The sequence below is a fragment of the Salvelinus sp. IW2-2015 genome, unplaced genomic scaffold (genome assembly GCF_002910315.2).
Source record: "Salvelinus sp. IW2-2015 unplaced genomic scaffold, ASM291031v2 Un_scaffold1512, whole genome shotgun sequence".
NCBI lineage: Eukaryota > Metazoa > Chordata > Actinopteri > Salmoniformes > Salmonidae > Salvelinus > Salvelinus sp. IW2-2015.
Window position 1 is genome coordinate 166,429 of NW_019942956.1, and position 11,727 is coordinate 178,155.

Sequence of the window (11,727 nt, forward strand, 5' to 3'; positions counted from 1 at the left end):
TGTTAGAGGCTCCCCAGTTATCTCTCCTGTTAGAGGCTCCCCAGTTATCTCTCCTGTTAGAGGCTGACCAGTTATCTCTCCACCCCCATGTGTGTGTTCCCTAAAGGTTGTAGCTTTAGTTTATGGAAACGTGCCCAGACTGGCAGGGAAATGTAAACTTGTGTCATAGGGCTCTGCACTATATAAAGGATAAGATTTGGGATGCATAGAGATGATGTTGAAACCAAGCAGCTGAAGCCTAACTTGTTATTCATAAATTGCACAACAAGCTGTCAATAGGAACAGTGAGAGATAAGCTTGTTGGCTTGACTGTAGAGCCAACTTCTCTGGGCTTTGAGAAGAGAACTCAGCTCGCGTCCAAAATGGCACTATATTCCCTATATAGTGCACTACTTTTGACCAGGGCACATAGGGCTCTGGTCAGAAGTAGTGCACTATGTAGGGAATAGGGTGCCATTCGGGACACTTCTTCAGAGCTCAGAGACAGTAGGGAGAGGGCTTTCACAGCCAAGCAGGGACTTTACATGTCTGCTCTCAGCCAGCCTAACAGTGTAACGCTGCTGCTGCAGCTGAATTCAAAATGTGTCCAATGTTTAACAAACATCTTAGAAACAGTTTAGAGGCGCAACCTGTGCTCTACCAGAGAGAGGGGACATCGATCTGGAGGAGAACCATTTATAATCAAAAGCCGCACTGTGTTGGACCCAAGGCTGTTTTGTATGGTGCAGGTAGTCAGCTACCCAAAATACAAACAAGGTGATGGAGGGGAAGAGGATGTTCAGCCATGTTTAATCACCCGGGAGACAGGCCCAGGCCCAGGCCCAGACCCAAGGTAAAGAGAGAACAAATTAAAGAGAACATTTTAGAGAGAAGTGGAGAAAGAATGAATAGTGAGAGAAATTGTGTTAGGGAAAAATAGAAAGAGTATTAACGACTGAGAAAGCAAGAACAACATAGAAGAAGACAGAAATGGGGAGAGAGATAGAAAGAAGAGTGCAGGTGTGAGAGAAGAATCACCAGCGGAGTGGTACTTACTGAGTCTGGGTCACTGAAGGATCACCAGCGGAGTGGTACTTACTGAGTCTGGGTCACTGAAGGATCACCAGGGAGTGGTATTACTGAGTCTGGGTCACTGAAAGGATCACGAGCGGAGTGGTACTTAATGAGTCTGGGTCACTGAAGGATCACCAGCGAGTTGGTACTTACTGAGTCTGGGTCACTGAAGACCAAGCGGAGTCGGTACTTACTGGAGTCTGGGTCACTGAAGGATCACCAGCGGAGTGGTACTACTGGACTGGGTCATTGAAGGAATCACAGCGGAGGGTACTACTGAGTCTGGGTCATGAAAATCACCAGCGGAGTGGTACTTTGAGTCCTGGGTCACTGAAGGACACAGCGAGTGGTACTTTTGATGATCTGGGTCACTGAGAGAACAGCGGAGTGGTACCTACTCGAGTGGTCACAGAGATCACCAGCGAGTGTATTACTGAGTCTGGGTCACTGAAGAGATCACCAGGGATGTACTTACTGAGTTGGTCACTGAGGACACTTTGTTCTGAAAAGCGCACTTTGCGGCGGTTGTGTTCAGATGGGCCTTCTTAGCTGCACTATATAAGCTGACTTAGGTACTAGAAAGAGGAAAGACAAAGACATTTAGGTTTTAACGGCGTTAAAACATTCGAATTAAGCAAATTACAAAAGTTTTTATTTAATTTTATGCTTTGAAACAGCAGAAAAACTTGATTAGTTAGATGGTAAATAATTGGGACGTTTTCATGAAAGTTTAATTACATGCCTGGCTGAAACATGAGTCTGTAATTACAAAGCAACAAAAAGACTATTACGTGTTTGTGCATAATTTAACTTTATTAAACTAGGCAATCAGTAGAACCAAATTCTTATTACAATGACAGCCTAGAACATGGGTTAATTAACTTGTCAGAACAACAGATTTTTGTCAGCTTGGGAGTTCAATCTAGCAACCTTTCGATTCTGGCCACGCTCTAACTAGGTTATACCTGCTCTAACCACTAGGCTACTCCTCAACCACTGGCCCTCCTCACACTAAGCTACTGCTCTACCTAGACTGCTCCTCTACCACTAGCTCTCGCCCCTCTTCAACCACTAGGCTACCTGCACTCACTCTAACCACTAGGCTACCTGCCTCCTCTAACCTTATTAGGCTACTCTGGCCTCCTCTAACCCCTGCGTCATCTGTAAGAACAAATTCTTATTTACAATGACAGCCTAGGAACAGTGGGTTAATTAACTTGTTCAGAACAAGATTTTGTCACTTGGGGATTCAATCTAGCAACCTTTCGATTACTGGCCAAACGCTCTAACCACAGGCGTACCTGCCTCCTCTAAACCACTAGCTACCTGCCTCTAACCACTAGGCTACCTGCCTCCTCTAAACCACTAGCTACCTGCCTCTCTAACACTAACCAACTAGCACTAGCCTACCCTGTACGCTCTCTAACACTAGGCTACCTGCCTCCTCTAACCTAGGCTACCTGTACGCTCTCTAACCATTAGGCTATCTGCCTCCTACCCCTGGCTATTATAAATGATGTCAGAGGGTTGGAATGTGCCCCTAGCTATCTGTAAATGATGTCAGAGTGTTGGAGTGTGCCCCTCGGTTATCTGTAAATGATGTCTGAGTGTTGGAGTGTGCCCCTGGCTATCTGTAAATGATGTCGATGTTGGAGTGTGTCCCTGGCTATCTGTAAATTATGTCAGAGTGTTGGAGTGTACCCTGGCTAATCTGTAAATTATGTCAGAGTGTTGGAGTGTGCCCCTGGCTATCTGTAAATTATGTCAGAGTGTTGGAGTGTGTCCCTGGCTATCTGTAAATTATGTCGAGTGTTGGAGTGTGCCCCTGGCTATCGTAAATGATGTCGAGTGTTGGAGTGTGCCCCTTGCTATCTGTAAATTATGTCAGAGTTTTGGAGTGTGCCGCCTGGCTATCTGTAATTATGTCAGAGTGTTGGAGTGTAACCCTGGCTATCTGTAATTGTCTGAGTTTGGAGTCCCTGGCTATCTGTAAATGATGTCAGAGTGTTGGAGTGTGCCCTGGCTATCTGTAAATTATGTCAGAGTGTTGGGATGTACCCCTGGCTATCTGTAATAATGTTTGAGTGTTGGAGTGTGTCCCTGGCTATCTTGAATAAGTGTCTGAAGTGTTGGAGTGTGCCACCTGGCTATCTGTAAATTATGTCAGAGTGTGGAGGTGCCCCTGGCTATCTGTAAATTATGTCAGAGGTTGGGTGTGCCCTGGCTATCTGTAAATTATGTCAGAGTGTTGGAGTGTGCCCCTGGCTATCTGTAATTATGTCAGAGTGTTGGAGTGTGCCCTGGGCTATCTGTAAATTATGTCAGAGGGTTGGAGTGTGCCCCTGGCTATCTGTAAATTATGTCAGAGTGTTGGAGTGTGCGCCTGGCTAGTCTGTAAATGATAATAAGAATAATACTTGTGCTGGTTGGATAATATAAGGAATGTAAAATGATTTATACTTTTACTTTTGATACTTAAGTATGTTCTAGCAATTACATTCAGTTTTGATACTTAAGTATATATATATACTGGGTGACTTTCACTTTGACTTGAGTCATGTTCTATTGAGGTATCTTTACTTTTACTCAATTATGACTTTTGGTTACTTTTCCACCACTGAATGTACAGGAGGCGGCTCATTAGAATATTTTTGGGCGTTGTTTGTTCACAGCTCTTTTTGTGCAACTGTGAGTGAGAGTGTGTCATTCTATTTGATCAAATCTGTTGTTTTACACTATTACATGTTATGTAGGACTATGGCCAGAGATGGTGTCTTGTGAAAGACTCACGTATGGCCTTGTGTCAATTGCGAACGGTTCACTAAGTCAAGTCTCTCTTCAGGGAACCCTAGCTGTTCAACTTTTCGATAAACACAACAATAAAACCTACGGAACTTTAACAATATAATATAGTGATTAAATCAGATATGATATGTATGGCTCTTTCCATGACATAGCCACAGACTGACCAGGTGAAAGCTATGATCCCTTATTGATGTCACTTGTTAAATACACTTCAATCATTGTAGATGAAGGAGAGGAGACAGGTTGGAAAAATTCTTTTTTAAGCCTTGAGACAATTGACATGGATTGTGTGTGTGCCATTTAGAGGGTGAATGGTCAAGACAAAATATTTAAGGGCCTTTGAACAGGGTATGGTAGGAGATGCCAGGCGCACCGGTTTGAGTGTGTCAAGAACTGTAAAGCAGCTGGGTTTTTCAAGACAACTGTGGGAACCATTGGGGTCAGCATTGGCCAGCATCCCTGTGGAACCCTTTCAACACTTTGTAGAGTCCATGCCCTGACGAATTGAGGCTGTTCTGAGGGCAAAAGGGGGTGTATCTCAATATGAAGGTGTTCTTAATGTTTTGTACACTCAGTGTAGCTCCGTTCTCCGTAAAGGTTCTATAAAGAACCGTAAAAAAATGTTTCTATTTAAGGGTTTTTGGTGCTATATACAGTATAACCTTTTTGATGGGTTCTTTATAGCACCATACAGGTTCCATTTAGAACCTTAAAAAAGTCCCATATAGCACCAAAAAGGTTCAGCCAAATAACCCTTATTTGGTACTATATAGAACCATTTGTATTTAGTGTKTRTGAAGAGTACTTACTGACAATCACGACACACAGTAAAAATAGTGAGTGAGAGAGAGAGAGAGAGATAGAATGAGGGAGAGCGAGAATGAGAGAGCGAGAAGGAGAGAGAGAGAATGAGAGAGAGAGAATGATGGTGAGATAATGAGGGAGTGATAGAATGAGAGAGAGATAGAATGATGGAGAGAGAGGAAAGAGAGAGAATGAGAGAGAGAGAATGAGGGAGATAGAGATACTGTGAAGAGCAGAAAAAGAAGCGAGAGAGAATGGAGAGATGAGGAGAGAGAGAGAAAGAATGAGGAGAGATAATGAGGAAGAGAGATGAGAGGAGAGAGAGAGAGAGAATGAGGAAGAGAGAGAGAATGAGGAGAGAGAGAGAGAATGATGGAGAGATAAGAGGGGAGAGAGAGAATGAGGAAGAGAGAGAGAGAGAGAGAGAGAGTGAGAGGAGAAGAGAGAGAGAGAGAGAATGAGGAAGAGAGAGAGAGAGAAGAATGATGAGAGATAATGAGGACGAGAGAATAAGGGAGAGAGACAGAGAGATAGAGAGAATGAGGGAGAGAGAGAGAGAGAGAGAATGAGGGAGAGATCTGTATGTGTGGTTGCTTCGTGTGTGAGAGGGAGACATGGAGGGATACAGAGATACAGATAGAGTTTGAGAACTTCAAGGAGAAAAGGCGTGAGAGAGAAACGGTGAGCGAGAGCTGTGTATTGTTACCTGGTGAGGCTGCAGCACAGTGAGAACTATGGAGTCTTTGCAGCATCTATAGAGAGGACAGAAAAGAGGAGAGGAGTGTGGAGTGGGTTAGGTAACACCAGGGCTGTGGCATTGGAAGAAACTGTCCTGTTCTTATCTGCTAGACCTCCTCTCTGTTCTCTGTGTTCTCAATGACTCATCTGTCTCATTATGTTTCCATGGAACACATGAGGCTTAGAGACAGACTATTTCTCCATGAATTTAGCCTTCAAACACACAGAACGATCCCCGCTGTACTGCTGCTGCTGCATTTACTGAAAATATTCTGCTCTTATGTGTTGTGTGAGTTCACACATTGAATGAACTCAGAAAAACATTCCCACCAAAGCTTTGTCCTGTCCTAGACTCACATAAAGTGTAGGCTATAGACGAATAACAATCTAGAGACACATTGCATTGGACTCGACTCATTCCTTATCTCCCCCCCACCTCCCACCCCTTACCTTCCTAACCAAACCCACCGCCCTCCTCCCTCCCCTGTGGTGATATAAAGGATGTTACCTTACAAGGTCTATGACTCTCTCCCGGGAAGCCTCGCTCACAACCTCTTCATTGATGGCCAGGATCTGGTCTCCAGGGAGAAGCTTGCCGATGGACGGGCCGTCTGGGACAGCACACACACACACACACACACACACACACGCACGCACACACACACGCACACACACACACACAGGCAGAGGAACGCTTAGTCTATGAGTAATGGACACACAGACAAAGACATCAAACTGACAACACTCATATATCATCTCTCTCTCTCTATCTCTTGCTCTATCGCTCTATCGCTCTCACACACACACCCCTACCTACCTGCAGAGACGGAGCGTACAATGACTGGTCTCTGGCTGCCTGCTATGAATCCGAAGCCTTGGCTGGGGTGGCGCTGAATGCAGACCTGTCGAGCTGAAGCTGGGCCAGGAGTCAGGCTACCACTGTCCATACCATCCTGGCTCTCTTCTAACATCGCAGGGCTGCACCGGAAACATCACACACACACACACACACACACACACACACACACACACACACACACACACACACACACACACACACACACACACACACACACACACACACACACACACACACACACACACACACACACACACACACACACAGACTCAGATATGATATAGAAAATGTTTGTGACCCTACGTAGGAGGAATGTAGTGTACTGTCACATGGTTTGTGTGTCCATCCTGGACCTTGGCCATCCCCTGAAGGAGGAGGAGCACGTGCGGTGGGTCTCACAGAAAAAGGAGCTCGCGTTGATTCTCAATCATTCACCTGAGAGAGGTGGAGGATGGACAGAGAGGGGGATAGGTAAATAGAAAGTAGGGGGGGGGGGTGAAGGGAGAGGGATGGAAGTAGAGGCATTATATATTGATGGATGGAAGGGGGAGAAGGAGGAATAACATTAGAGATTGACGGGAACAATCACATGACTGAAGCAAATTCCAACAGAGCCTATAAGATTAAAGCCTATAAGACTTAAAGCCTATAAGAGTAAAAAACTCAATTGCTATAGGCCAGGGGTATTCAACTCTTACCCTACGAGGTCTGAATATAAACCAGGGGGTATTCAACTCCATTACCCTACAGAGTCTGGAATAAACCAGGGTATTCAACTCTTACCCTACGAGGTCTGTATAGACCAGGTGTATTCAACTCTTACCCTACGAGGTCTGGAATAAGCCAGGGTATTCAACCTTTCCCTATGAGGTCTGGTATAGGCCAGGTGTTATTCAACTCTTACCCTATGAGGTCTGAATAAACCAGGGTATTCACTCTACCCTAGAGGTCTGGATAAGCCAAAGGTCTTCAACTCTTACCCTACGAGGTCTGGTAATAGGCCAGGTGTATTCAACTCTTACCCTATGAGGTCTGGAATAAACCAGGGTATTCAACTCTTACCCTATGAGTCTGGAATAAGCCAGAGGTATTCAACTCTTACCCTAACGAGGTCTGGAATAAACCAGGGGTATTCAACTCTTACCCTTATGAGGTCTGGAATAAGCCAGAGGTATTCAACTCTTACCCTATGAGGTCTGGAATAAGCCAGGGGTTATTCAACTCTTACCCTACGAGGTCTGGAACAGCTCATGAGTATTCAACTCTTACCCTACGAGGTCTGGAATAAGCCAGGGGTATTCAACTCTTACCCTACGAGGTCTGGAAAAGACCAGGTGTATTCAACTCTTACCCTACGAGGTCTGGTATAGACCAGGTGTATTCAACTCTTACCCTACGAGGTCCAGAGCCTGCTGGTTTTCTGTTCTACCTGATCATTTATTGCATCCACCTGGTGTCCCAGGTCTAAATCAGTCCCTGAATAGAGGGGAATCATCCACCTGGTGTCCCAGGTCTAAATCAGTCCCTGATTAGAGGGGAATTATCCACCTTGTGTCCCAGGTCTAAATCAGTCCCTGATTAGAGGGGAATCATCCACCTGGTGTCCCAGGTCTAAATCAGTCCCTGATTAGAGGGGAATTATCCACCTTGTGTCCCAGGTCTAAATCAGTACCTGATTAGAGGGGAATCATCCACCTGGTGTCTCAGGTCTAAATCAGTCCCTGATTAGAGGGGAATCATCCACCTGGTGTCCCAGGTCTAAATCAGTCCCTGATTAGAGGGGAATCATTCACCTGGTGTCCCAGGTCTAAATCAGTGAATAACTAGAGGGGAACAATGAAAAAAAACAGTGGAACTGGCTTTGAGGTCCAGAGTTGAGTTTGAGGGGTATAGGCTATTTGTTGTTATGAAACCACCATCCATTTTCTTTCAAGCAAGCTACATTTGTGGTCCAGCCACAAAACAGCATGGCTTCTACACAAGGGCGAAAATTACTATTTTGAAGTTGAAAGATGCGATATACAGAACACACTCTCCTTCTGGGTCCCAAATGGCACCCTATTCCCCTAGGACTCTAGTCAAAAGTAGTTCACTACATCACTCCATTGAGTCCCAAATGGCACCCTATTACCCTACTGTAGTCAAAAGTCAGTTTCACTACATCACTCCATCTGGTCCAAAGTGGCACCCTATTCCCCTAAGGACTGTAAGTCAAAAGTAGTTCACTACATCACTCCATCTGAGTCCCAAATGGCACCCTATTCCCCTAGGACTCTAGTCAAAAGTAGTTCACTACATAGCGATAGGGTACCATTTGAGATGTGACCTGTCTCCACATCTCCAACACACTCAATAGATCGTGTTCTACACCGAACAAAAATATAAACACAACATGCAACAATTTCAAAGATTTTACTGAGGTAGAGTTCACATAAGGAAATCAGTCAATTTAAATAAATTCATTAGGCCTATGGATTTCACATGACTGGGAATACTAGATATTTAAAAAATATATATATTTCACCTTTATTTAACCAGGTAGGCCAGTTGAGAGCAAGTTCTCATTTACAACTGCGAACTGGCCAAGTTAAAGCAAAGCAGTGCGACACAAACAACAACACAGAGTTACACATGGAATAAACAAACATACAGTCAATAACACAGTAGGAAAACATCTATATACAGTCAACGAGAGCGTACAGGTCGCAGTGGTGGGTAGTATATGGGGCTTTGGTGACAAAACGGATGGCACTGTGATAGACTGCATCCAATTTGCTGAGTAAAGTGTTGGAGGCTATTTTATAAATGACATCGCCGAAGTCAAGGATCGGTAGGATAGTCAGTTTTACGAGGGTATGTTGGCAGCATGAGTTAAGGAGGCTTTGTTTGCGAAATAGGAAGCCGATTCTAGATTCAAATGTTGGTCACAGATACAGAAAAGGTAGGGGCATGGATCAGAAAACCAGTCAGTATCTGGTGTGTCCACCAATTTCCTCATGCAGCGCGACACATCTCCTTTGCATAGAGTAGGTCAGGCTGTTGATTGTGACCTGTGGATATTGTCCCACTCCTCTTCAATGGCTGTGCGAAGATGCTTGATATTGGTGGGAACTGGAACACGCTGTCGTACACGTCGTTCCAGAGCATCCCAAACATGCTCAATGGGTGTTCTGTCTGGTGAGTATGCAGAATTGTGTACATATCCTTGTGACATGGGGCCGTGTATTATCATGCTGAAACATGATGTGATGGCGACGGAGGAATAGTACAACAATGGGCCTCAGGATCTCGTCACAGTATCTCTGTTCATTCAAATTGCCATAGATAAAATGCAATTGCGTTCATTGTCCGTAGTTTATGCATGCCCATACCATAACCTCACCGACACCATGGGGCACTCTGTTCACAATGTTCAACAACACCATACTCGTGGTCTGTTGTTGTGAGGCCGGTTGGACGTATTGCCAAATTCTCTAAAAAGATGTTGGAGGCGGCTTATGGTAGAGAAATTATCTTGGCAAAGGAGAAATGCTCAGTAACAGGGATGAAACAAATTTGTGCAAAGAAATCCGCTTTTTGTGCGTATGGAACATTTCTGGTATCTTTTATTTCAGCTCATGAAATATGGGAACAACACATTACATGTTGTGTTTATATTTTTGTTCAGTGTAGTTTCTTCCAAATCTTCTGACCCCAGATAAAGAATGTACACCGGATTGAACAGAAGAAGAGAGAGTGTGAAAGAGGATTTGAGGATGTAAACAGAGAGAGGGAGTGTTTACATGCTGCACTGCAGGCCTTTTTTAAAATACATCTGTCAGAAAGCAAAGTACTTAAAATCTGTGTAAGGCAGAACAACTGAATGAACCTAGCTTCTAATGGCTCTAGTGACGAAGAGGCAGCTGAGGTCAACAACAACAACACATTCTCATTTCCAGATGCCTACGTGGGAGTTCGAGGTATGGGGGAGGGACAGAGAGGATACACATAGATGAAGAGAGATAGAAAGAAACGGTGATATACCATTGTTTTATCTCCTTTTAGTGAGCTGCATATTCTGACAGTGTCTGCTTAAAGATGAGACGCTGATTGGAATTTGAATGGGACAGATTGCATCTGGAGGACTAGCATAAGACACAGAGAGAGAAAGAGATAAAAGAGAGAGAGAGACAAAGGAGAGAGAGATAAAAGAGAGAAAGAGAGAGAGAGCGAGATAAAAGAGAGAGAGCGAGAAAGAGAGAGATACAAGAGAGAGAGAGATAAAAGAGAGAGGAAGAGAGATAGATAAAAGAGAGAAAGAGAGAGAGAGAGAAATAAGAGAGAGGGATAAAAGAGAGAGAGATAAAGAGAGAGAGAGAGAAGAGAGAGAGAGAGAGAAGAGAGAGAGAGAGAGAGAGAGAGAGAGAGAGGAGAAAGAAAGAAAGAAAGAAAGAAGATAAAAGAGAGAGAGATAAGAGAGTGAAAGAGAGAGAGAAAGAGATAAGAGAAAGCGAGAGAGAGAGATGGAAAGTGAGAGAGGGAGACAGAGATAAGGAAAAGCTAAATGTTATTCAGATACTGATGATCCATTTTACCCACAGTGTCGGGTCTGTGGAGAGGCATAGATAAATACAGGGATGACAAGCCATCAATACATGAGCACAGATGATTCAGTGGAGTCAATGGTTGATATTTATGGTCTGTCACATTTGTTTTTCCTGATAACGACAGAAGGGCATTGGAGGAAAATGTCACCTCTCCAATCACAGCGCAGCGTTAATGATACCTGACTAATCTATGACAGGCGATCAATTGACGATTTATATCCATTTCAAAGATCTCTCGTCAAGGGATAGACTCATTATAGCAGTATGCTAACAATTAACTAAAAGGATTATAATGTGTGTCCCAAATGACACCCTTTTCCCTTTATAGTGCACTACCTTTATAGGGGATGTGGTTACATTTGGGAGGAAGACATAGCATGATATCAACCTAGCTAGCACATTTGGTTTCTTGGAAGTTGTGGGAACATATGTTTTTGGTTTCACATTGGTTGTGGGAATGAAGCATACGTTTCGTGACCGGTAAAACAGAACAGAAGTGAAAACTGCGCCTGTACTGGGAATGTATATTTAGTAGATTGCAGGGAGGTTCTGAAAACGTTTCTGGGAGGTTTTATTAACGTTCTGAGAATGGAAGTTCTAGGTTATTTTGAGTTTTTTTTAAATAACTTCCTGAAAACTTACACTGAATGTTTCAATGACATTGCTATCTTATTTTGGCTTAACTCCAAGCATAGATAGAACACATGGAGATTAATTATCTTAGCCCTGATCATGCAAACACATTGTAGTTGTTGTTGTGACATGGCATCACTGAGATTCAAACCTATAATCGTCTGTTCTTTACTCATGGCATTAGTCCACAACACCACCAGGACGGAGCTAGCATGCTATATATATTTTTTCCCATGCGAAGGTGTTCAT

At 43.9% G+C, this 11,727-nt stretch overlaps 1 protein-coding gene across 1 annotated transcript in view; it reads right to left on the minus strand.

Annotated features, from left to right (window-relative positions):
- Positions 1–6,375, minus strand: part of LOC112071090 (FERM and PDZ domain-containing protein 3-like) — a 38,440-nt gene extending 32,065 nt beyond the window's left edge. The window contains 5 exon segments of the mRNA XM_070439244.1: positions 1,079–1,118; positions 1,548–1,616; positions 5,343–5,414; positions 5,909–6,011; positions 6,218–6,375. Coding sequence (XP_070295345.1) covers positions 1,079–1,118; positions 1,548–1,616; positions 5,343–5,414; positions 5,909–6,011; positions 6,218–6,371 — 438 coding nt within the window. The 5' untranslated portion in view covers positions 6,372–6,375.
- Between the last annotated feature and the right edge of the window lie 5,352 nt (positions 6,376–11,727).